This window comes from Indicator indicator, chromosome 11 (assembly GCF_027791375.1).
Source record: "Indicator indicator isolate 239-I01 chromosome 11, UM_Iind_1.1, whole genome shotgun sequence".
Lineage (NCBI taxonomy): Eukaryota > Metazoa > Chordata > Aves > Piciformes > Indicatoridae > Indicator > Indicator indicator.
The window spans coordinates 7,110,959-7,138,647 of record NC_072020.1 but is presented as its reverse complement, the minus strand read 5'-3'; the positions used below and the strand labels follow the sequence as shown (position 1 = coordinate 7,138,647).

Below are 27,689 nucleotides of genomic sequence, written 5' to 3'. Positions count from 1 at the left end.
CTCAGAGTATTATATATGGCCAACCAAAGGGGAAAACATCTTCTAACAAATCTGGAAAATCCACTCTACCATATTTCCTTTAAAAAAAAAAAATGCAAAATGGGATTGATAGTGCTTCTCCCACATCCTGAGGTATTGGGACATCAAATGAGTTCACAGCTGTGAGGCACTTTGGTGTCTTGCAGCAATGCTAGCCATGGAGGAATCCCAAATGGACAAATAATCCTCTAGCTGGGGAAACACTAAAAGCAGGAAGAAGTTAAGCAACTTGTCACTAAAAAAAAAAAAAAGCAGAGAGTGCCACAAAGAATTTCATCCCTCTCTCCCCAGTACTTCAAACATTTGAGCAAGCTTCAACAAGAAGAGTATTATTGGAATAACAGCATGGGAGACAATTGACTAACAGATTCCTAATTACATAGCCCAATGAATATAAACCACCATCTCCTCTATCCTGTCACTGGTGTTAGCATACATTACTGCACACAATGACTGAATGCAGCACAACTATGCTTGTTCTGGTAGTGATTAAGTCAGTCAAGGAAAGAGCTGGCTGTCACTGCTAATCCTTTTACTATGAAAGCTGGCAGCACCAGCTCTGCCTCCATCCAGCTGCAGGACCTTACACCTCTGAGCTCTAAGGAGCTCTCTACTACCAAACAAGTTTCATGGCAATATAGTAACTAATGACATCGGAAGAATGACTCTTGATTTCCACTAGCAATACCTCTACCTGGGTGGTTTCAAGAAAAGAGTTATCAGTCAAGCAACAGCAATTTAGAAGCTGGAAATGTGAGGGCAGAGATGCCTGTGGGATTTCTGTGTGTCAGCTTTGCTTGCAAAAATAGATTAGGAAATCAGATCAAGAATTACAAACAACAACAACAAAAGGCAAGGAGGAGACTAAAGACTGATGGGAACTGCTGCAAACTCTGCACCTTTGAAAAGATAGAGGTATGATAAGAAGATACTTATAGATTAAGAGAGTTTATAGATTCAATACACATTCAATCACAACAGTTACACAGGTACAGTATGGCACTTGAGGTGATTTAAACCACCCAGGAAATCAGTGCTTTATGGAATGCTTTGGTTTACTACCAAAAGTTTCAATGAAAACTTAATGTTTTCCAAAAGTATTTTTAAATTAGGGGAGCTGTAAAAAAACCCCATATGTTTAGAATATTATTAAATCATTTATATCTGTTTGTGGGTTTTTGGTTTTTTGGTTTTTGGGTTTTTTTTACAATACTACTTTGGAACTCAATGATACAAGTAGGCAAGAAAACAGCCTTCTTATGCATCAATTTTTACATATGTTCTTACATCACATATGCAGGAGCAACACAGGCATTCCAGTCAATTATTTTAAAGGAAATGCAGTGGTCTTAATGTTTTTTTTTAAGCTATTACAAACTTGTCATTGTGTAACATTACATTCAGCAGTTCATTTGATTGTCTCCAGAAAGACACAAAATGCTGAGCTCATAGATTTTAAACTTCAAACAGTAAAGTACCATGATCAGGCTCCTGTTTCCTGAAGGCAAATGCTGATGTAATAATGGTATTTTCCATGAACACTCACTGACAGCAGTGAAGCTTGTTGTATACAAATATTAATGGAGAATGACCAAAATGATGTATGGTCACAAAAACCTCATTATCAGTTCAAAAGCAAATGCCTGGGAACATGTCTTCAAGTGTTTATCCAGCTCTGATACTAGCATTTTTAATTACCTGAGGCACTGTAGTGGTTATCTGCTTGGGGGAGAGGGGGGGGTACTTCTGCATATTTTCAGTAGATAAATTTGGAATTTTCATAATCTTTCCAGTAGCCTGCATGGCCAGAAATCAGTGCACCTCCTATAATGGTGCAATACTAACTCTTTGAAATTAAAGGGGCCATCTCAATTTTAAAACTCAGGGTTAGGCCAATTAGTGTAGTCTTTTTCTGGTCTAAATGTCTTTTTTTAAAGAATTATTTACCCCCAGGATACACACGAGTTTTGTGAGATGCACCTGGACAGCAAAGTCAGGTTGAATCCTAAATTTGCCAACACTTCACTCTGTGACTGTGGAAAAGACAACCTCTTCTTCTTGTAGCCTCAGTTTCCAGGAAAGGACCTCAAAACAGACTAATAGACCTCCTGTGAGGAGATCTTAAATTCATTAAACTATTTTAAGGAATGAAAGTTCTGACTACTAATAATTTAGTATTACTCTTCACCCATTTAAATATAGACAGTGGAAAATCACTTCACATGTCTACTAACTATAAGCTCTCAAGCTAACAGTAGTTCATTGTTCATGAAAGTTCTCCAGCTTGAGCTTATTAGCTGAGATTTTCATCATCTCTAAGGTGAGACCTAAAAATACATGACTTCAGAGTATCATTTCAAGCACTCCTTACTCTTAATTTTCCTGCTTAGTATTTGTTATTGATCTGCAGCAATTTTCCTCAAGTAGTATTATCACCATTTCACAGAGCTTGAACTTTTTTCCTAATCAATCTTCCATGGGAACATGGTCCAGAGAGGATTTCCTCTGTCAGGTGACAGAAAACCTCTGATAACATTTTGATAGAATTACTGAGGGAAACAAAGCCTTGTGGAACTGTCAGCCAATAATTTACAGGACTTTTTGCAGAAGGACCTGGCCAACTTATCCTAAGAGACACAGCCTCTAATAAGTGGCTTGTTTCTACTTTTCATGGCAGTATATACCATGTTTGCCAGATGACAAGGATGTGCTCTTTCCAGCCTTTATTTGTTCAACATCTGGGACTTGGACTTCATTTTCTAGTGGTTTGTTTGTTTGTTTTGTTTTTTATTTAATTTCAGATGATTGATGATGGTCCTATGCTCCCTTTGTAACTGGAGGGCAGACTTTTAAATGGAAAAATTATCTTAGCTGCCTTTTTTTTTTTGTAGAAGGAAAAGAAGAAATGAGAGGTTGGTCAAGATTCAGAAGACTGATGACTATTTGTTTTATTAGTGATTTGCTTAAATTTACCTGGTATATTGTATATGGGTATATATATCTAGGACACAGATGATAATAAAAGGGACAAAAAGTAAGGGAAGGTAGATGTGATAGCTGTCTAGAAATATATGAGAGAATATCATTAAGCAAGAGAGAGGCTTATTATTTGTATTACCAATAAAGAACAGAATAGCAAAGAAAGGCCTTCACAATGTTTAGAAATCATTCCAGAGATTGTACTGATTGAAAAAGAGAGACATGAAAGTGGAGATTCTTTGAAAGGTTCATGCTAGGTCACTCACATAATATAATATTGATTTTTTTCTAAAAAATAATCTAATTACTAAAATCACTTGAGCCCTAAATATTTATTAAATAAGACTTATTAAGTATATTTAAGAAGTGTCAAACTCTACCTTGAAATCTGATCACAAAAAAAAAAAAAAATTCTATGATCAATTTCACTCAAAAAAAAAAAAAAAGAGCCCCAAAGAAAACACAGAAAAATAGTTTAAGGGCACTGATACATAGATTCCCACTTTATAATGTCACTCACACTCTTATCTGAAGTAATGAAACCTGTTCTGATCACTTTCACACCAGCAATTTGCAAACAAAATGGAGTGTTTGCTCACTGATAAACAATAACATTGAATAGAGGTCAGCAGGAACACTTTCACAAGGAAAGATTGCTAGAGTTAAAATGTATCTGTCAGGCTGAGTAAATAAAAGAAAAAAAGGAACACATTTTAACATTGAACTATAATATTGAAGGGTAAAATGTAAAAACCAAAGAGGGAGATGGATTAATTAGTGTGGTGCCAGAGGTAAGGGAAGAAGGATAATGAAGAGTAGTGGGATTAAATTAGGAAAAGCAAAATTTAGGCTGAGTATAAAGAAAGAAAAAAAAATCTTACTCGTAATGAGTTTTATTGTTTTGGGAATTGGTCTCTTAGGTGAAATGGCAGAAACACCTGATTTAGGACTTTCAAATTCAGGTTCTGCAAAGGCATTAATGCATGATACACAAAGTATGCACAAAGGCAGATACCCTTCCAGGAATGGTGCTGGTGGGGACAGAAGAGCAGATGTGGCCACATCCTGGCACAGCCCTATCACTGCACTACAATTGCTGACATCCTCCTGAAGAACTGCCCAAAATACAGCCTACACCCACACGTCACACAAGCTCTGCTTTGGAAGCGCTCACATGTAGAAAAGAGACGCGCCTGCACACTGGGGGACAGGCACACAGGGAAGTGGCAGAAATGGTTGGCACAGCACAGCCCCAAGCGTAGTGTGTTAAGGATGCATCAGCAGACCCGCTCCTTGTTCCCAATTCCAGCACTGATTCTCTTTGTCACCCTTCCAAGCCATCCTTAGCATACCCTTGCCTACCACAGGCAGAACAGTTTGAAGGCAGCAGGGAAGGTCATCCACACACAAAAACGTAGAAGTGCATTATTCTATTTCAAGGACTTGTCACTTTGCAGATTAGCGAGTCCCTGCTACAGCACCGAAAAGCCAGGCTCTGTACTCTACTCACAGCACACTGGGGTTTAGCACTTGGAGTAAATATGGCAGTTCAGAGGCATGACTGCTATTGCTGCTGCATCTTTTTTGATTTCATGAAGGGGCCAAGCAAGCCAGTTAACCCCATCACAAAGGAAAACAAAGCATCCCTTCAAGAAGCTCTACAAGATGGAAATGCCACAGTGCAGTTGGCAATTCGATTTCTTGTTTATAACAATTTTCTTGTTGTTTTGTGTGGGAAACACCTGAACCTGTTCTAAATTTGTTCTGGGTTTTGCTCTGCCTATCTTCCATAAAAGCAAAAAATCAGCAAATGCTTTTTCAGGCAGTCTGAGAGCACTGCAGGGGCCACAACTGGATAAACAGTTTGTGCCTGAAAATGGGCACTTGGTCATTCACCCAAAGTGGGGGAAACAAAAACAAAAAAAAACAAAACCAAAAAAAAAAAAAAAAAAAACCACACAAAAACCACCCCCAACAACAACAACAAAAAAAAAAAAAAGAAGAAGAAGAAAAGGTTAAACACAGTAGCTTTATCAGGAAATATGAGGCTTTACACTGGAAGCAATTTGTTCAGTGGCTATTTTAACCATAGAAGTTCCTAATCTCAGCTCCCATAAGTTTGGCTTGCAGCCAGATAGAATGGTTCTTTTCAGCTGCACAGATATCTTCCACAGAGGAAATAAAAGTATTTCAAACTCCAGAGTCATTTCCTTTGGTTCTCAGCTCATTCAGAAAAAATGTCCTTTTGGTCAGTGATATCTCCAACTCAATTCCTGCAGCATGACTTTAAGAAAGAAAAAAAAAAAAAAAGTCTTTGTGGGAAACTTTTTCTGAAGGTTTGGAACTCTGCCCTGTAAGCTCTTTGCCAGTTGGTGTAAAATACCCTCCTTCCTCCCAGAAGCTTGTAAAGCAAAAGGTCCTCTTCTCTTCTGCATTAACTCTGAGCACACTCATTTTGCAGTTCAATTTAATAATTAAAGAAGGCATTCACACTCATTACACATAGAAGAATTTGCAGAACTGCACATCAAAATAATCACCTAAATATACTTGAATCACACAGAGGAATCCATATGCATCTTTAGGCATAGTAGTGAGATCAGAACAAGAAGTTACTGTGGCAACTAAAAGCACCACAGGTTTGGAGGCATGCAAGCACAATACATTGCACACCTCTGTCCCACTTTTGAGAGTAGCTCACAAACATTCACAGATTCAGCCCCAAATCTGAAAAGTGATCCAAAAGATCCAAATAATATATGTTTAAAACAATCATGCAGGCCAGGCAACAAAAATATCAGAAATGTCATGTCCAGTCCTTGTGAGTGCTACCCGTACTCCTTGCGACTATTATCTTAAGCATGTAGTCAGGGTTTCACTGAAGCAACAGAGACATTTTGGACATGGAGTTTAGCCATAATGACCAAATTAATTCCATGCAGGTCACAGTATCACAGTATATCAGAGGTTGGAAGGCACCTCAAGAGATCATCAGGTCCAACCCCGACTGCCAGATAAGGATCACTTAGGGTAGTCTGCACAGGAATGCATCCAGATGGGTTTTGAAAGTCTCCAGAGAAGGAGACTCCACAACCCCCCTGGGCAGCCTGTTCCAGTGCTCTGTCACCCTCACTGGAAAGAAGTTTCTCCTCATGTTGAGCTGAAATCTTCTATGTTCAAGTTTGAACCCATTGTTCCTTGTCTTATCACTGTGAACCACTCAAAAGAGCCTGGCCCCCTCCACTTGACACCCACCCCTCAGATACTTATACACATTGATCAGATCCCCTCTCAGTCTTCTCTTCTCCAGACTAAACAGCCCCAGGGCTCTCAGTCTCTCTTCATAGGGGAGATGCTCAGGTCAGACCTGGGGATGCTGCCTTTACATTACTGCAAAAGAAAGAAGCTTTTCAAATATATCCTGAGGTCTGTGATATTTCTAACAGTACTGAGGTATAGGCTCAGCATAAATGGTAGTATTTGTAGGTCCTGTAATAGCAAATTTGTGCATCCTTTGTCCTAAAACGAACTTCAAAGCACCAGGATGCATCAGAGCTGACATATGTCTTATTAAGAAGATTGATTTTAGTGAAACTCCAGGCCTGCTCCAGCATACATACATATATAATTCAAGCTCCATGAAAACACTGTTCTGCACAGGACAGCTGAGACAAATAGAAGGCCTCCTTTACCCTCACTCAGACATTTTCTAACAATGTTTTGAACAGCACAAACTAGATCTGCAATCTACAGCACTGAGCACTACCAGTGAGGAGATCAGCTATAACATTAGATCCTACTTCTCTTTTCTGAAGGAATGTGGGGATTTATCTAATTTATAAAATTAATTGGTAAAATAAATGAAGCAGCACAATTTTCTGTATGCCAATCCAAACATTTCTGTATGGCAAAGTTTTGCCCATTTAAATCCTTTTTTGTCAAGATAAAAATAGCAGTGCAAAGATATTGATGCAGCATATAGAATGAAAGGTATATGTGAGGTTTACAGAACAAGCAGAGTTTCTGAGCTTAAAGTGGACCTACACTGAAATTATAGAAATATTTATTCCTCTTTTCTTCTCTTTCCATTTCTTTTTTTAAGCTTGTACCTAAATTCAAAACAAATGTTGACTAGAGAGTTTCTTCCCTTTTGCATTCCATTTCTCTTCTCCTTTTCAGGAATGTCAAACCTAGGGGCAGAGTGTCAGTAAAGACTGTCTAAACCAACATGAAATTTCTGGTTTCACTTAGTGCTGTGGGCAACATGTGCTTCCACTCTTCCCAAAAACACAGTGGGAACAGGGGGCTGTAAAATCATAATCAGAAAATCACATTTTCTTATGAGCCTTATTAATATGCAATGAAGAGTGATAGTCATAAGTTTCAGTTAAAATTACAGAGAAGCATTTCATAGCCACTTCTCTGCTCTATCTGCACTCCCAAAACACTTTGTTGTGCTTTTGAAGGTTAATTTGACAAAGCCCATTTTGGAATGACTTTATTTTCTTTAGCATGCAAATATGCAGCCTCACACTGGCAAACAAGCACATATTTTCCAAGGAGATAAACCATACAACAGAGCCACACTTCACTCCTCCAGCTCCTGCTCCCTAGCAGTGAACTGCTCACTTTGCATCTTGCTGCATGGAAAGTGTCCTTCTAGAACTTGTTGCTAATCAGAAGGAAAAAGCAGGCTGGAGTGATGGCAATCTCACTAGGTAAACAGATGTGAGTGCTGGTAATCTTGGAGAAAATTAGAGGATGATCACTTGCAAACAAAGCAACAGCATGCAGAATGTAAGTGGATAAGCTGGGGTGGAAAGGAGCCACAGATCTAAGCAAATACATTGCCAACAACACAACTGAAACACTAAATGTGAGACTGAAGAAACAAGAAGGGTGAGCTCGAGTATATGGTACAGTAAGAAAATGCTCATGTAGTGGAAAGACTGCAAAAGTGAGGCACTGAGCAAACTACTTGCATGGCACAGAGCTCTGTGCTGGTGATGCAGAAATAATCAAGCTAAGTGTGGCAGTGAACAACACAGAACCTGCAAGAACTGGAATCCCAGCAATAAGAAGAACAGTAGTTCATCATTACTAGAGAGCTACCACTGACCACCACCCTGCCAGGGTGGCAAAACCAAGTGCAACACACAGAGGAAGACGCAGAAAAGCAGTAAAGGCAGAAAGCAGAGAGCTCACAGAGGACCTTAATTACCCTACACAGATTGGACAAAACAGGATGTAATGCAAAGATCACATTTTTAAGTGCTGTTTCAGGGAAAGCTGCTCAGGAAGCCCAGAAGAACAGATGTAACTCTTAATTTGAAATGACCACAAAGGAGGTTATGGGACAAATTGACAAAAATGAACACTAATAAATTGCAACAACAGATGGTATTCACCCTTCTCATTTGAAAAGAGCTCCAGGATGCAGCAGCTAACAACACACACTCAAAAATGCTGTGTAGCTTCTTTTCTAAAACTGCCTTTGTGCCTGAAGACTAGGAGGGTAAGGAGGCAGCAATGTCCTGAAAAGATCCCAGAGAAGATCCAGTACCTATGGGTTTGAAAGCCTAGTACCAAATTGCCAGAAATTATGGACACATAAAATCAATGGAAATACAACACATACAAAGAATTAACCTGGCTTTTGTAGGTTTGCTTCACAGTCTGCTGGAGTTCTTTGAAAATATCAACAAGCCTGTGGATTAGGCTAATACAGTCTGCTTGGATCTCCAAAGGGCACTTGACAAGGCCCTCCCAAAAGATTTCTTAGGAAACTAAGTAGCCATGGCTTAATACATAAAGTTCTTGGATAAACAATTGCTTAAAAGATAAGATCTAAAGGTAAAGATCTTGTAAGAGGGGAATGGCATGGACAGACTTCCACCTGGAACTTTGCCAGGACCTAGAGCGCACAACCTGTTTTTAAATGACAAGAAGAGGCTAAGCAATGAGATGATAAAATTATTCAAGAGTAAAAAAACCAACAAAAAAAAAAAACCAACCAGGGGATGCAACTGTAAAGAACCACAGAAGGATCTTAATCAACTAAGTGATTGGGTAATAAACTAGCAGAAGAAACTCAATGTAGATAAACGCTGTGGTGCGATACAGAAGAAGAAAACTTCAGGTTTGGATGATAAAACTACACCTATTCAAGTGTCCATAGAAATGTCACCTCCATATTTGCTCTAAAAGGCAAAGTGAACAGTAGGAATCATTGCAAAAGGAATAAAAAAATGGCAAGACAAAGAATATACTTCAGAAATTATCCACACATTTTTCCCTCAAAACCCCTCCCTCATGTTACTTTGGAACTGACTAGCCCTATTCGTAGACCTCTCTCCTTGAAGTGAGACTATGTGAACATTTCTACAGTAACAGCTGAAGAAAGAAGAGCATAGCAAGAAGTGGACATGGAATTCTTTCCAATGTAAAAAACTCAAATTCACACAACCTTATCAATATGTATCTGTCTCCAAAACTCAAGTCATATTTAATGTCTGTTCCATGACTTTCTTCTCTAATAACTACTTATACTAGAAAAGAAATCGGTTGTTATAAAAAAGGAAACAGCTACCAAGATAACGTGCAACTAATAAACAAAACTTATACACTAGCATTTTAAACACTGATTCCTCCTTAGCTTTGGCATATTTTAAGATATGTTCCATCAATTATGTGGAATATTACCTGCACTTTACTAGAAGCTGAAGTGACTAACAAGAGTAATCAAGATACCTCAGACAAACTGGGTCACTCAGATTTTTTTTTTCTTGCTGTTTTGTGATCAAAGGTTGACCACAAAAAACTTTACTTTGTACAAAATGGCATGCTTGGTTGGTTAAATATGCAGGCAATTAACACAGAGATAACACACATTTAAATGGAGGTCCTATTGACCCCCACCTCCTGGCTGCAACCTTTGCTCTGAAAGCAGCTTAGCAAAAATATTCAATTAATAAAAAGCTAAGGAGGGCAACAACTCCATTTCAATTCATTCAAAAATAAATGGTGTTTACTGCTCCATATTTAAGAAGTTAACAAACAACAACACCACAACTAACACCACAAGCAACAATGGCTCAAAGAGTTTGTTGAGATGATATTAAAAGTATGTAAATTTTCCTTTCCTTTTTAGTTTAGAATAAAACAACTCCTCCACAAGCAATTAAGTCAACACAGACTGTCATATACTTGAACGCCATCCTTCTTGTCTCTGTCCATATCCTATCCCAAGCACAACATTACAACTTGTTGTAATAACACTAATCCTCACATTCCTTACTGCTTCCACCCTCCTCTCCAATATCCATCTCTCTCACAAATCCTGTTTTGCATAAAACTAGCACAGGTTCTGGCACCACCACAGATGAGCAAGTGGTGACTTACTGTGGTTATTTTTGATGAAGCAAAACTAAACCCACCCCATGTTTTCTTCTGCAGGAGCACTAACTCTCCACTCTACATAGCTGCCCATTTCCTGAAAACATTTAACTCTTGTCGTTAAAAGTCCCAGTCTTCTGGTGGCATTTGCTTGAAACTGGCCAGTGAAGTTGTAAAGTTGTATGTGAATCAAGACTGAAAACTTGGGAGGCTCTGAAATTATAAAGCAAATGAAGACACGTAGGGGGGTTTGAAAGGAAAAAAAAAAAAAAAAGAAATAAAAAATTACTCAAACTTGTAATTTGGGGGTCCAGAGAAACCACATATCACACCACTGCCATCTAATGGAAGAAAACATCAGCTGATCATTGGTCCTCCAGAAGACCCAGTCAGACAAAAACTATCTCAAGTAGAAGAGTCGTTTCTACCACCCCTAACATGACCTCCTCCCATAAATTTAGCTCTCCTCAAGGCATTCTGGGATGAAAAAGCTTACTAAATGTTATCCAAATGTATGAATATTCTCAGGAGAGCTGAAAGACCAGCTTGGGGTTTTCTTTCTTGGAGAATTCAGCATTTCAGAAACATGTTATTCAACTCCATTCCAAATCATGAGATTACTCAAAGTACCTAAAGTAATTGTGGGTCTTGCTCTTTTGAAAAGCACTGAGCTGCAAAGTCCATAGGACAAGATTGTCTTTTAATTAATGTTTATAGAGTTAAATTGTTTTCTGTACTGTCAGTCAGTACCTAGAGCTTTATTGCTATATGGCTACCACAATCTAAACAGATGTAGTAATAATAATAACCACTATTTTCTTCTCCGGAACTGATGTGGGTGGGGTTTTTTGTTCAGTGTTCAGGGAGCTACATCTTCATTGCCAGAGATGGTGACTACTCTCCTGTGCTACACACATATTCCTACTCTAGCAATCCCATTCCATCTCCAGACAGCCAGTCTTCACATACCCAGAAAAACAGATTTAATTAAAATGATGGCATGGTCTGTTAGTGTTTTGCTTTCACAGTATATTGTCTACTAAGAAAGAGAACATTTACTTAATTCACTTGAGTGAGAGAGCTCTACCCTTCTAACCAAAAGCCAGGGATGTGCCCTAAGAGGGGAAAACGCCAATGGTGACTTCTTTGATTGCTGATGTACTGCAGAAATGAAGTCATGCTATAATTGACAGATTTGATTCACAACCATTGTTCCTGCTGTGTACCCCTCTTCAATCAAAGTCTGTTGATATTATTATCAAATTGTCAATACATCAAGTGTGTGTTTGTTTTTACAGATGCTGTATATTCTGAGAGAGTGTAATGGAGTTAACTCCAGCAAAACTATGGAGCCAGGCACTGTCCTCCTCTGTCCGTGGGTTTCCACAGGTCACCTGCTTCACTGAATGACTTGAGACTTTTGAGAAACCAACTTCTCAGCAGAGTATCAGTGATTTTAGAAGAGGTGACCTGCCTTCAAGCAACCAGAGGCCAAACAGATTTCCTGATACATGAGATGCTGTATCATGGCATCAGATAAAAGGAAGTTTCAGTGATTCTGCAAGACAGTTGAAAAAGCCAGTGCATTGCAAGCAAGCTTTCAACACAGCTGATAATGAGCTGCTGTTCAAAGAGGAAGAAAAAAAAATCCTCTTCTGTTCAATTCTGTGATATCAAGTAAATATTTCCAAGTGTGCCAAGACCACTAAGAGCCTACCAGCATTACCCAGTCCCAAAATGCACTTCAATCGCATGACAAACTATTGGAGAAGCTTTATACAGACCAAAGAATCAAAACATTAATCACTGTGTACAAATGAAAATTTTGCTTTTTTTACTTCTCTGAAAGGAAACAAACATAAATCAATTATTTGCAAGCAACATGGGCCTACAAATTTTGGAAGCCAAAACTTAAGAATAATCACAGATTAGGTATGTCACAGAATACTTGAGCTCTTTACAGAAAATATTTAATAGAGCACGAGTTCATTTATAAAAAGATAACGACCCAGGAAATAGTTTTCTTAATTGCAAAGAAAGTGTCTGAGGAACTAATTAGAAAGGAGTTTCCTCTGTAGAGAACCTGGCTTTAAACTCAATAAGTGATTTATAGAGGGCTCACTTCAGACAGCACTGTTTAGATGCAGTCAGGAATGCCAGCCCAACAGGTGCCAGGGAAACAGTTCACCCAATGGCATAATGCACTCACACTGAGTGCCATTGCTTCTTTATATTACCTAAACATTCATAAACACATCAGCTTGTAAGTTCAAGGAGACAACTATATATATATATTTAATATACACACACACACACCCCTTTTTTCCTCCCCTCTATCTAGTTTCTGGTAATTTCTTTAAATGGTCAGATTCACAGAGCATCATAGTTCATGAGCCTGCAGATCAAAGAAGCTTTGACATGGTAAGGCAGAGCGTGAACTTACAACCCTTCTTTGGTAAGTGAACAACCTCATGGTTTCTTATGGGCAGTTCTTTTCCATTTATTGCAATATATGCCTGCCTTTAGGGTCTTTAGATATCTCCTCTAGGTATTTTTCCTAAAGTCTTGGCTCCTACTCTCATGTGGCTACACAATGACACAAACAGGAAAAAAAATTAAAATCTCAACCTTAACTTAGAAAATACACAGGTGTGAAACTAAAGTTTTAAACAAAACAAAACAAAACACCAAAGAGACCCCCCAAGCATTTACAAATTTTAAACAACTAACTTGACGTTGCTTAAATATATCTCTTGGTACTAAAACCCTTAGCATAGCAAATTTGCTTTTTTATATTTTGTTTAGTGCTTTGAAATGAGAACTTTGTGACAATGCTAAGAACTTTGTCCTTCTACCTCAGGAGATGCAGGTTTATTGAGTGGTTTGTAAAACCAGCAGAGCTCAGAATAGTTTGTGCTCCCTGTTCAAGAGATACGAAACCAGAAGGATCAGATCATTTGGGGCCGGTACAGGTCAGTAGGGAGATGGATCAGCAGAGTCACAGATAAAACTCACTGAGTGCCTGTTCACACCTAGCATCTACCCAGTCTTCATGGACAGAAGGCTGTCAGAAAGCATGAATTAACATAATCCATATTGCTACACTTCTAATAACTCCAAACTATTATGCCATGATTTATAGAACTTTGGAACAGATTAAAAGAAAATAAAATTTCAAACCAGAAAACCAATGCAGAAAAAAAAAAAAATCACTTCTATTGTCTATACTGGCAGCAATAGGATTGATTTATTTGTTACCCAAGTATAGAGTTTCAGAATTAAATACGTCTGTTTTACAAATTATTTACTTTCACCAGGATCTTGTTTCCCCTTGACGCATGCTGTGTACGTCCTCCTAGTGTGAACAGCTTACACTCAGGCACAGACCTGCTTGGAGGGATTTGGTTTGGGTTTTTTTTTCTCTCAAAGTGGCAGTTCTGAGAATCATAAATAACACAGCACTGTTATAACTGTGATTTGAGCTCATTCCCAATAAACAAAATGCATTAACTAAATAGCTTTCTACGCAGCTTAGCTCTTTCTTCACTAGCTTATTATTTTGTGTAGCCTTGCTTCATGTTGCTAGTCACAAACCAAATTGTGCCATCTCAAGAAGAGTAGGAATAGGAATTAATAAAGTGAAAATATGTGATGTCATACAATCATACATAACCTTTGGTCTTCACAGAATATGTGGAAAGGATTACTTTCCAACATTTAAAGTTATCAAAGTATTTGGTGTAACACACAGACCCCAAGATACATCTACTACATGTTTGTAAGTTTTGTTTATCATAACACCAGAGCAGAAGTCTCCAGCTCATTAACAAGCTCCAGTGCATTAGATGCTGACAAACTTAAGCAGATGACTTGCATAAGTGACACAAGGCAGTGTCCTATCTCCTTTTGGGAGATAGGAAGCACTGCTTTATTGTGCCATTACAAATATCTGCAACACTTAAACAAGGGGCAAGGGGCAATGGGTGGAAGTTGAGGCATAGGAAGTTTCATGTAAACATGAGGAAATTTTTTTTCACTGTGAGGGTGACAGAACACTGGAACAGGCTGCCCAGGGGGGTTGTGGAATCTCCTTCTCTGGAGATACTCAAAACCCACCTGGATGCTTTCCTGTGTGATCTACTCTAGGTGATCCTGCTCTGGCAGAGGTGGACTAGATGATCTTTTGAGGTCACTTCCATCCCCTAACATTCTGTGATTGTGTTTAAGCCTTCAGTTACCCATTGGTGTTACACAAATAAACTCTTAATTTATAAAACAGGTCATGGTAAGTTTTAAGTTCTGGTCTAAAAGCGTGGCACAATAACACAGACAGACCTCATGGCATTTTTTGCATCACCAACTCACTGCAATCCTCATGACTGTACCCCTACTTCTTATATTTTAAAATTCAATAGATGATTTCTCAGCAAGAAAAATGTTGTAATGAAATATTAAAATCATAAATGGAGTCTCTATAGCTCCCCTCATCATGTCAGGCACACTTCTCTCCTAAGACAAACACTGCTATTCAACAAATCAAGTCATGCATGGTTTGAAAAAATATATGTAAAACGAAGAAGTGTTTGTATCCCACACATTAATGTGATTCATAGGTTCTATTTGTTAAGAAAAAAACAACTCCCAAAGGTGGGATTTCAGATTTTTAGTCCTTCTCCCCTGCTCATCACCAAGGTCCTAGCAAAAAAGCTTAAAACGGTACGAGCTCCTGATTAAACCAGGAAGTAAATCTGCATGTAGGCAATTAAAGTGTCTGCAAGGGCAGATGCAGATGACAGTAATTCATACTCTAAGAAATGGGCTTGTGTATTTGGCAGATTAACTGTTCTGTATTCCATTGCTATGAGGTATGGAAACTGTACTGTGAAAGAGCCATTACTCATTCCCTTGGCTCTAAGCACGTAGGTCTATCAAAGGCAAGCCAGTCTGGAGAGGGCGGAGGGCAAGGGCTGGAAAGAGAAGAGTCTAAATGTTTCAGATTAACGCTTCTCTTGAATGGTTTCTTTTATTTCATTTCCCCTACTTTTTAAATTAGCAAATACAGTAGACCCAGAAGGAAAATGCACAAGGAGGAGAGAGAAAGAGGGGAGGGAAAGGGAAAAAGCAAAAGCAGCCAAAACTCTGATTTGTTCATTAGGGTTTTTGTGTTTGAACATCTGAATGAATCCTGTGTCTGCTTTTCATTATTCTCCATATGTGATTGTTCCCTGCTTTGTTCAGTGATTTCTGGCCATTTTGTCATAACTGTGCTTGCTTTGCTTTATATATTGTACTGTTAGGGGTGACTGTTGCTGCTTCTCTGTCTCACATAGTTATGCCACCAACAAAGAGCAGTCTGAAAATGAGAGGTTATGGCAAAAGGTTTCCCTAGCGAACTCCCTTGCAGCATACATTATTACTTCAGACCTGACTGCTTAATTCATACCAGGGAGAAATCCCCACATAGCACTATTCCTTAGCACAACAGGAATGTAGTGGCTATCTTCTTGAAAATCTGAGGAATACTGGAGGAATGATTTCAAGTCCATTGCAGTATTTTCCTCATTTTTCCAAGAGGAAACTGAACCCTGCTTGCTAAGCAGTAATCTCTTTTAAGAGAGCTGCTGTTACATGGGGTATCTGAAATAATTTCTTTGCTATATTAACCATTTTTCACTTTCAGCTCTAGTCTATACCTTAGCCAATACATAAATGGTGTCAAAACAGACTGTGAAGTCACCAATCACTTCCTCTGTCATCTCCCTGAGCTTAATCCACCCTACTGCACTGAACACACATTAAAAGATGGTGAGTTCATTTATCAAAATACCTTATACTTTGCACAAGGTGAGATACATAAGTAAGGAACAAAGAAATTGCCTTGGGTTTTGCTCCTCTGGGTTTGGTTGGGTTGGGGTCTTTTGGTGGGGTTTTGGTGCTTTTTTTAAGGAATGGCTGAAGGCTCCAGTTTATTAGAGAGACTTCTGGAAAAGAATATTAAAGCTAATAGTCATATAAATAATCACATAAATCCATTCACAGACCCTCAAAAGTAAGAGGTGATTAGAGCCATTCAGCATGGATTTAGCAAGAATAAATAATGTCACATACTTCCACACAGAGGTAGATAACTAGTCTTACAGGTAAGTAAACACAATATATTTTAATTAAAATTTGGTTGCCTTTCAGAAATTGAGCAGATGGGGAAAATACAATCTAGCTAAAGCTGCTGTCCTGTAGGTGCCAAGCTGATTAGCAGATTCTGTTTAAAATAATTCTGGATGGCTCAGTGTTGCACTACCTGATGTACTGAGATAATGTCTTCAGAAAGCTTGCTCAGATCTGTCAGTCTTTTCCAAATTATCTTGTCCAATGGATTAGAGAAATCATTTATTAACTGTGAAAAGGATATTAAAGAGGTAAGTGCTGCAAGCACTCTGAAGACTTAAGATTTTAGAATAATCTTAGCAAATTTACAAGTAGCCAAGAAAAAAAAAAAAAAAAAGAGAGAGAGGAAAATTCAATATAGACAAATGAAAAGTACTAGCCTTAGGACAGAATCATCAACAGTGCACAGTGCAGAGCACACAGTAAGGAATGCCTGGCTGACAGCAGCACTGGAGAAAAGAGTAACAGAACCAGGGGCTGCAGACAATCTCTTAGCATAAATCAGCACTGTTGCTCTCTTGCAACACCCTGTGCCTCAGAAACGTATCTGTATTTTAAATACATAGTTATTTACCCAGATACATCAACAAAGAGCAGGGTGCTGGTTTGGACTGAGATTTAGTTTGGGGGTTTTGTCATAGTAGCTATAATGGGGCTATGTTTTGGATTTCTGCTGAAAAGAAGCATTGGCAAGACAGGGATGTTTCTGTTCTTTGTAAAGCAGTGCTTCCACTGAGTCAAGGCCTTTTCCACCTCTCACACCACCCCACCACTGAAGAGGATGTGGGTGCACAAGAAGTTGGGAGGGAATGCAGGTGGGACAGCTGACCCAACTGAACGAAGGGATATTCCATTCTTCATTGCCATGCTCAGCATATAAAGCTAGGGGCGAGGAAGAGGAGGATGTTTGGAGCTATGGTGTTTGTTTTCCCAAGTAACTGTTTCACATAACAGAGCCCTGCTCTCCTGGAGATGGCCACACACCTGCCTGCTGATGGGAACTGCTGAACTAATTCCTTTGTTCGCCTTGCTTGTGTATGTAGCTTTTACTTATTCAATGGTCTTTACTTCAACCCATGAGTTTTCTCACTTTTACTCCTCCAACTGTCCCTGCCATTCCACTAGAAGAGAGGGAGCAAGCAGCTGCATGGTGCTGACAAGGAAAGTCATGTGAAGACAGAGAAAACAAATAAAATAACCTCTCCATGCTATTTAAAACAGGAAGACTTAGGCTGTCTGATATTCTGTGCCAGGCTCCAAGGTATTCAATTAAAAAAGTGCACTAATTAGTGAGAGAACAGTGAAGTACAATATAATGAGAAACTTAAAACAAATTGCCTTTAAGGAAAAAGTGGAAAGGATCAGTATTTAGTCTGAGGATAAGACACAGCAGACACAAAGCAGGCTTTTAATACTTGTGCTGCAAAGAGGAAAGCAATAAACTGTTCTGCATGCTCATGGTGGATAAGAAAATAAGCAAACAGCTTAAACTGCATTGAGGTTAGACATGAGGAAATACTTCATTATAGTGAGGAGAGGGAACACACAGATTGCCTTAGGAACTCAAGGAATCTCCACCACTGCAGGTCTTTGAGCAAAGGTTACAGAACACCAGCAGGTGTGGTTTTGGCAGGTTGTGAACATGCCGCAAGGTAGGTCCTGGACTCCTCAGCTTCTTTCCAGTTCTGATTGCTGGGAAGCTCTTTTAGTTTATTTGTTTGTTTGTTTTTAATTGGCAGCCTTGCTGAAGAAGGAAATTGCACCCAGCATTTAAAGCAGTGAAATGTCTATTCTTATTATGCCACGAAGCACACTGTTAATAAATCAAATTATGTTTATGATCCATCTTTGAAGACACAAGCCAATATTTCTGCCCTACATTGTAATACAACACTACGAAAGCAGATTTTTACAAAATTGCAGTTCACTCTTACATGGTCCCTACTACAATGATCTCAAAGCTAACTACAGTGTAAGGAACACCAAAGCCAGATGTCTGTCCTACTCAAAATGTTACCATTTGTGTTCTTTACAATCCTTTCACATTCCTGTGGTGGTTTGAAACTGTCTTTTTAATTTTTCCTTGCAAAGTTCAGAACAGAGAAAGTGAAAGAATGTAAATAAGTCACTATTGGGTGTAAGAAAGCAAAATAACGATTGCTCTAAACACTTCCATTGGATAGATAGAAATGTTTAAGAACTATTACCCAAAACAAAGTAGGCACTCTGCACATTCTGCGTTCGGCAGTGGGGGCAGTTGCTGGGCTGTCTGGTTGCTGTTTCTTCTTCTCTTCTGGCTGAAGATAACACACTGACCTTGGCAGCTAAGTTAACAACTTTCTGCTTAACTAACTCTGCTTCTCTGTCCAGGGGGGTCTGGGGGGGAAGCTCCTGGGAGAGGGAGGCCCCTTTGGGAGGGTCCCCTTGGGGGGGGGAAGCAAAGGGAGCTTGGTTGTGTTTTTCTGTTGATTGTATATATTTGTAAGTGTTGTTAATTTTGTATATTTGTACATATTCATTGCATTTCATCTGCTTGTAAATACAGCCTTCATTTGCTTCCAGACTGGGCTAGCCTGGTTATTGTCGGTGGGGGAGGGGGGGAATTTCAGCTCACACCGACACAATTCCTTTCTTTGTTTACTGATGACAATGGAAGCAAACTGAATTTTGATCACTCTCGTGGACTTAACCTAATGATTCAACACACAGCCTTGTTCAGATCCAACTTGATTTGTGTTGCCATTTCAGATGGAATTGGCACACGAGAGAACACCTCAGTTTTGTATGGTAGTGGGCAGAAGGACAATGACCCATATGTCCCCCTCCTCACAGTAAGATCTTACTTGAAGTATAAGACAATAAGGAATGGCCCCAGGGTAACAACAACCTAGCTGATCCCAAACTTCCTATTTCTCCTTCCTCACTTCAGCTGGTCAGGCCTCTCCAGCCTAAGCTCCAATTCCTTCATGCCCCAGAGTGCTCTCCCCAAGTGCTCCTACCCTAAATCCTTTTCTATGCCCAAGCAGCTCTCTTATACCCTGTTAAATGAACTCACAGCCCATTTGAGGCACAGCATCTCTCTAACTCCATCATGCTGCAAATTCCTCTCTCCCTACAGCTCCTCATGCTGCACTCTGCCTCCAACATTCAAATCTCCTGACATTCACCTCTGGACTCCCTGACCACTCTTCCAGGGCTTTCTGGCGCTTGGCCCAGCCCATCTTCCCATGAAGGTATGCCTTCATAATACAATCAAAACAAAAAGCAAGCAAGCAAAGAAAATTAAACCAAATCAGGTCTTGTTCCTGGTTTAATATTCAAAGAAATATAGACAGAGAGATGTGATCAGGAGTGGTTGGAACCATGTTGCAGGGAAAGAAAATGCATGTCCAGCAAGCACAGGGCAGTACCTCTAGTTCTGATGGCCCATGACCCATCAGGTTGGTGCTGTTTTCTAAGATTAGAACTGCAGTATTCCAGCCTTTATTTCTCCTGACTGGTGAATGAATGCTGCTGTGGCAGGCAACAGAAGAGGCACAAACTGCAAAACATCATTGGTACAACTGCAAGGATTTTGCCCCTTCATGCAGTTTCCTCAGATTTCCCCTGCTGCTTCTCTTTGGATCCTCATGAGATACTGCTGTACTGCAACACTTTTTATTTGTACTAACTCATAGAGAAAGGCCACCCAGAACATACTTCTTATCAGAAGAAATCACTCCAAAAGGATTTTGTCTATCACTAGCATAAAGTCACAGTCATTTTAAAGTAGAGCTTCTTCCCCATAGACTTGATGGCTCTTCTGACTAGACATGTTAATAAACATTTACCTAGGCAAATGTAGCTATACACACACACACAAAAACAGCCTATAATTCACTACAAACAATGCTTTCACACATTAGCAGAAAACCAAAACAACACTGAACTGTAAGAGGAATCATTTTTATATCCTGATATTGCAACTCATAGATCTTTCTGTGTCATAAAGAATATTTTCTTCTTCTAATAGCATAGGCCAGAATTTCATAAAAACAGAAAAATTAAACCAGGTTTTGCTTGGGAAACTTTTCCCAAAGGTTTCTCATTTTTATATAGGAAATCAATTTGCATCACTGATGGTATCATTCAAATCAGACAGCACTATGTGGTTAGAAGGTAATTTACTTTTCTGCTGAAGCAATTTGATACTTGTTCTGATTTGTGATTTTCATTTTGTTTGTTAATGAAAAAAATTAATGAGCAGTGTTACTGGAAACACAGCTCAAAGCTTTAGCATTATTAAATATGTTTGTAATACACCACATACCATTTGATTGCACAGTTGGGAGCCAAAGCCTTGGCAGTCAAGCCACCAGTCAATCATTCCAACAGACAATGAGCACATGGGCAGATGTTTTGCACATACCTTTGCACTGATTCGTGTTTTTGTCGAGAATTGCCTTTGTGGATACAATTTTCCCATACCTATGGAGAAAAAAACAACAACAAAAAAAATAGGAATACATATTATTACATTTACTCATGCACATAATCATTGTTGTACACGTATACTAGCAAGAGATCTAGAGCTCCTGAAAAACGTTTGCCTGATTCTTCTGGAGAGGTTCCTTCTGCCACTGCAGTTCAACAAATGCTTTCAGAGTTCTTGGCCACTGTGCTACACAGCCAGCAAAAAAAATAAATCCCAGTTATGGCAAGGATTTCAGGATATCACTGCTAATAAAGATATTTCTTTGGTTACATTAATTAGCTTTACCTGAATTTTTTTTTTCTTGTCAATTTTAACTCCTAAATGAGGTTTGTTGTAATACAGGTGGACCAGATTCCTCCAGAATTAACACAAAAATGCAGGAATTAAGGTAATATTTTTTACATGCATGCACAAACACACACACAACTGTGCTCCTGCATGCATCCATCTGTGTGCATATGAACTCTAAACTGCTTTGGATAAACAGAAGCTTTAAGGTTAATGTGCATTTCCCATCTTTTTTGAAGATGAATGTTACTGGTTATTTGAATTTATATTGCCTTTAATAGACAGCATGGTACTGGACTGCAATTTGATAGACTCAGCATGATGAAGAAAGAATTTGGGCAGCTAAAATTGTGGTATTAAGCAATTAGACCATAAAATAGGGATCTGTCTTTATCTCACAGAGGTTAAAACTAAAAATGCAGATTTAATAGTAGGTATCATAAAACCCTGGTAAAAGATCACAGAAGATGGCATTTATGGCTGAATGTAAGACTTCAGGAAGATAAGGAAAATAATTATATTTCTCAAGTCATCTGTGTGTCTTGGTATGTGCTTCACTGAATAGAACTTCCTCTAAAATACACTTTCTCAGGTCTTTTGTTTAAAAGGCATTGCTGTTAGACTGGCCTTTCATTTGGAAGAAGCTTCCATGGAATGCAGCTTTCCCCATCAATGAAGGACATATTACTGGAACAGATTATAATAGAATTGTATCTTCTAATGGCAAAGCAACACTCGAGTAAAGAAACCAACAGCTGACCAATTACAAATCACCAAAACGTGTGGTAGGCCAATTTTTATTTATTAAAAGCAGTAAAATATTGGTGTCAGTGAGTTCTACTTGAAAAAAGTCCAGAAACCTGGATGTGGAAGACATTGCTGCAATTCCCTTCCCTGCCCCAGGAGGAAATCTCTCTCCTGTTTCACCATACAGAAAAGGACTCAAAGGGCAGCTAGAGCACAGTACCATATATTTAAGGCCACTGTCTTATCAGTCTGTAAACATATTCAGTAAGCTTGCACAAAAACAAAACAACAAAACAAAACAAAAAAGGGGAAAATAAGTAAAAGTCAAACCAACCAACCAAAACCAAACAAACTAAAAACCACCAAAAAACCCAATGAGACAGCCAAAGATATCATGATAGCCATCACTCACAGGCAGAAATGACTTTTAAGTTTCAATCTTGGACCCAGCAAAGACTTAAAATATAAAGGGGGAGCAGCACCAATGGGAAAGGCTGGGAACAGCCTGCCTAAACATACTCTTTAGCATCAGCAAAGAAGATTTGAGGCAATTTTGTGCCTGATGAGTTTCTCAGCTTTAGATAAAGGCTGCTGTCTCTCCATCTCTCTTCACTCTGGTTTTGTGACTGATGAAAAGTGAGACTTTCCATTTCTCTGTTTTTCCTTTCCCCAACAACCCACAAAAGCATTTGTTTCCATTTGCCTTTCATTCTGGGGAGGAAAAATAGTTTCCCTTTGTTTTACTTCAGACTGAAACTACTTGGGAGGAGGGGAAACTGACCTAAAGGCACTAATAGTTTGCAGAATCTGAATCTAAGTTGAGTCTGAACCCTGCCATCCTTTAAGAAGCAAAATAACCATACAAGACAGCCTCCCTGCCTTTTGGCTGGCTCTGTCAGGATTTTGTGCTCTGAAGGCAGGTGTAATCTGTTGTACACTCAAGCATGATGGGTACACAGGCAGGGAGTTGTGCATCTATTTTGCCATAGCAGGCTCCACTCCAAACACATACAGAACAGATTCAAAGTTAACCACGAGGATCACATGCTTTTCTAGCCTGAGGTGTCAGGTTCCAGAACTGGGGCCTTTATACTCACTTACATCCCACTTCATTTTGTAATTCATGGTAATACCCGAGGTTGACTTTGGCTTCAAAGACATTAAAGCAGGTATCTTAAGAAAGCAAAGCCAAATTCCTTACCAGCATGATTTATGACTGTTCAGTGGGCCAACTTATCTAGCAGGAAATTGGCCCAGGGTGGTGCATCTTCACTTATTAGATTGATTTAGATTTAAAATAAAACGCATGAAAAACATGCAAAGACATGCCTGCCTTCTACAGTAAAGGGCCTCTGACAGATGTATGGAAAAAGAATTCAACAAAAATCAGTGGCTAAACCACAACAACCTCAAGTAAAACACAACTCCTACATAAACTTCCGCCAACCAAAACTAACACCTAGCATCCATTGCAGTCAAGCCACTCCTAATGAATTGATATGTTGTTTCATCCATGTAAGAGCTACAAGTTAACATTTCTTGCCAACAGAGGCAGGCACTTGTGGTTCCACTGCTTTTATTACAGATTTCCCCGAGTTATTTCCTACATACTGTGATCCTGCAAACAGTTACACCAGAGATTTTACTCAAAGAAGTCATTCTGTTCAGTTCAGAAGAGGTTTCCTCCCACGTGTGAGTTCCGTGCACACCTTCACCTTTACAAAAACAGACATCAGAGTGGCCAGAGACACCACAAAAATAAACACCATTATAGGCAATTAGCAATAGGCAGGCAGTTTAAAGCCACTGCTAAAAACCTTGGGCACTACCAGAAGAAAGTAGTTGGAATTAATTTGGACACTCTTTTCCTAAATATATCAAGAATTATTTTACAGTAATCAGAAGGCTAGTTGTGATGAAGAATGTTTGTGTGTTACATGAAATCAGGAAGGTATTTAAGTTCCTACAAATGCAATCATATTTCTTCCTTGCTTGTGTGGACAGTGGTTTCATGTGTTCTCTCCAAAGTTGTTCAGCTTTCTGTTTGTGCCACCTGTAATTGTGATTTGATTCACCCAGAAACACCAAAGATGTATTCTTCAATGGGAAACATCCAGGGAAATAAGGAAAAAGTGGATCAAAAGAACTGGCTTTTTGTTTTCTTGTGTTTACATGGAAACTACTGTAAAATTCAACAGCCTACACACTGCTGTTCTACAAATTACTGATATCATTAAACAGGATCAGGTATGGTTTGCCTGTCATGAAAAAACCTGAGCACTGTTGAATTTTCTCGTGGGTTATGGAGCACAGAACTATTCTTTGAAAGCTTTTGAATCAAAAATTCCAGCTAGAAAAAGGTAATTGTGGAATTGAGCTCATTTCAATACCTTATTACCAACCCTCCAACATAATGACTGTATCTTTAAGGATAACCTACTGCATCACAGTATCCAGGGGAATACATTGTAATGAATCCAGGAGATGGCTACCTCCAGAATGTGTCTACTGAACCTTTGAACTGAAATAGCCACTCAAAAGATTTCCATGGACACAATCTGTTGGTTTTCAATACGTTCTTCCAGAAGTGTTAACTAAATGCAGAGTGAGCACAAATAAAATTGTTTACATGGTGTTTTCCAAAACCAAACCAAAACAAAAAAACAAAACACCTACAAACTCTTTTCATCATTTGTATTTAATTACACTTTGTAATGGTTTAGTGCAGTGCAAGGGCTAACCTGCCTGCTCCCACAACACACAAGTGAGGGGAAAAATAACACACATAACTCACAGCTGAGATAGAGATAAGAGTTTAATATAACATAAGATATCATAATCACAATGCATAATTACCTTAGCTAAAAATCTAATTAATCTAATAATACAATGTGTGATTACTTTAGCTGAGCCTATTTGCAGAAGAAACACAGTGAAATACACAGGGGGAAAGAAAACCAGCATAACCCAGAAAACCAAACCCAGCAGCTACTCAACTCCCATTCTCCACTATGCTTGTAGAAAAAAGCCAGCACCCATGAATCTGGAACCCAGAAGCAGCAACCAGAACAGGGAGCCTCTCAGGCTGCAATCTTAATTTCAAGCCCTGTAATACTTTGCTCCAGTTTGCACTTTCATTTTTGCAGCATGGCAGGAATGACAGCAGCAGGTTTGACTCAACCATTGGCACACTTCTCATGATATTCTGGGTAGCAACTTTACTTTGAAAGCTGATGGCTAGACATTTGAAAGAGCTTCCCTCTCAGAAGCAAGCGTGCAGGTTCTAACTTCAGTTCCTTAAGGCAGGTCTGTGCATTGAGATGGTGACTGGTTGTCTTCATTTCTTCTCATAACACAGAAGGACTGTCAAGAAAATCCTCAGGCTGAAAAACTGCAGAAGGTGCTACTTCCCCAGAAAAGAGAGTTACTTCTGAAACTCACTGCCACACTCCACACTGATGCCCCACAGAGAGCATCTATACAAAAAGCTATCAGATAGCTTTCAGGATGGAAAGTCTGTCATGACATTAAAAGCAAAGACATGTTTGTGGCCCTGGAAGTCCCACACTGTTAGAAAACAGGAGAGGACACAGGAGTTAAGTCATCATGTTGTCCCTGTTTTAACTTCAGGCATCTCCACAGCTGCTGAAACAAATTCCTGTCTGACCCAGCCAAGCTGTTCTTACATTCCAAGAGAACACTAATTGGGGGTGGAAATACCTTCTTACAAATATAAACATTTTTACCTTCTCTTGAATATATTGATTGGGAGTGACACTGTTCAAGTCATCTGAAAGGAACTACTAAAATTACAAAGGTCACCTAAAACCAGCAGTAATGCACACAGTTGCATAATGGGTAGGAATAAAGCAATCCCTCCACAGAGAAGCAATCTCCTTGCTCAGTCTCGGCTACAGACCTATGTCAAAAACCACTGTCAAGAGCTCCATCCCACTGCACCCCACATTTTCTGACTACTCAGCAGACTCAAGCAAGATGCAAGCAATTCAGAAAAAGGCCTTAACATACATCAAAGCTGCATTGTCAGTGGATCATTTCTAGAGCTTGCAGGCAGTCAATCAATCAACACTTATGCTGCAGGCTTGACCTGGTCATTCCTGGGAAGTTACGTGATAACCTCTGTTGAAACGGAGATACTACTTGAAAGATGCAAGAACCTTACCCACAGCCCACATCAATCCCAAACTGAGTGGAATTTGCTGTCTTATGGCATACAAAGGATTATGAGCCATTTCTGCTTCTGCCTGCAGGAAGCTGGGGGTACAGGGAAGGTACCAGGTGCCACCCACCCCATTGCTGGCAGGCGATAAGTCAAAGGTGGAAAGTCTGCTGAGGGACAGCCAACCCCAAGAGCTGCTGAATCAAAGAAGGAATTTCCCAGGAGTCCAGACTGGTAGGGGCCACTCCAATTTTTCAGCTTTTCCATGTTGTTATGGAAAACAAAAGCCTTTGAGACAGGTATGTGTTAATGTGTCCTTCAAGCCAGCCTTTGGGCTGGTCACAGCTAGTCCTGTGGATGGCCACCAGACTGGCCAGGCTGAGTCTCTCATCATTTGCCTGACAGTGCTGCACATATGCTGCCACCCTCACCGGCCAGGCTGTAGGTGCATGGGCATGTACAAAACAGCTTTTTTCCAATTCTGCTTACTGCTTGCATATTTTAAATCCATGTTAAATTTAGAACTTAAACCCAAGCAACAAGTGCATAGAATTTTCCCTTGCTTAGTCAAACCAATAGTTAACATATAATTTCCAAGTTCAGAGCCTAAGTATTATCTCCCCAGTGTGAGGGTTCACTCAAGGCCTCACATATTGCTCAAAGCACAATTCACCCAGGTGAAAACAGTCTGCATTTCTGGGCATTTAGGTAATACATACTTTTAACTTGGGAACTTTTGTACAGGCAAGGATTTGACCAGGAGTAATTGGATTTAGATAAGCAACTCTGAGGCTCTTTCATTCTTGTGAATTAATATATAAAGAGCATAACTAGGTTTACTTTGTTTAAAGCAGACTCTCTTAGGAAAATCATGGATTTGGGGAAGGGGGAAAAAAAAGTCTATATTATGAAGGCCTAAAGTACAGAAAGAATTGCTCAGTTTATCAGAGAGATTTTATTCCTGGAATACACTGCCACACGAACTTAAGACACCCAAACACATGCAAAAAGGGAAATTCACTCAAAACTCTGATTTGTGTGATCATTTCTGAGCCTTTAATCTACTGCATTTAACAACCTAGGGAAGAAGATGCTGTAAAGAAACCTCTCAAAACATGTAGAAACCCCTACAGCTGAAATCTCTCTCCACTGTTAAAATGCTAGCTTTTCTTCCCAGTCTCCCTAAAATCTGCTGCTATTAAAGCAGAGGAACACAGCTCACCTTCATCTTCACTAAGACAAAGGTGACTCACATTCAAGTCATAAATGAATTTACAAGACAATGCAAGAAAAACAAAAAAGAGAGTCATATCTCCTGCTCAAACTAATCTGCATACTTAACCCTCTGAGTCCCATATGAAATCATAGAATCAACCAGGTTGGAAGAGACCTCCAATATCATCCAGTCCAACCTATCATCCA

General features: G+C 39.3%; 1 protein-coding gene across 2 annotated transcripts in view; it reads right to left on the bottom strand.

The window, feature by feature from the left end:
- RBMS3 (RNA binding motif single stranded interacting protein 3) overlaps positions 1-27,689 on the bottom strand; it is a 688,691-nt gene that overhangs the window by 281,890 nt on the left and 379,112 nt on the right. For both annotated transcript variants that reach the window (XM_054384815.1, XM_054384816.1), the window contains one exon: positions 20,987-21,045. In XM_054384815.1, coding sequence (XP_054240790.1) covers positions 20,987-21,045 — 59 coding nt within the window. The remainder of the gene's footprint in view (positions 1-20,986; positions 21,046-27,689) is intronic.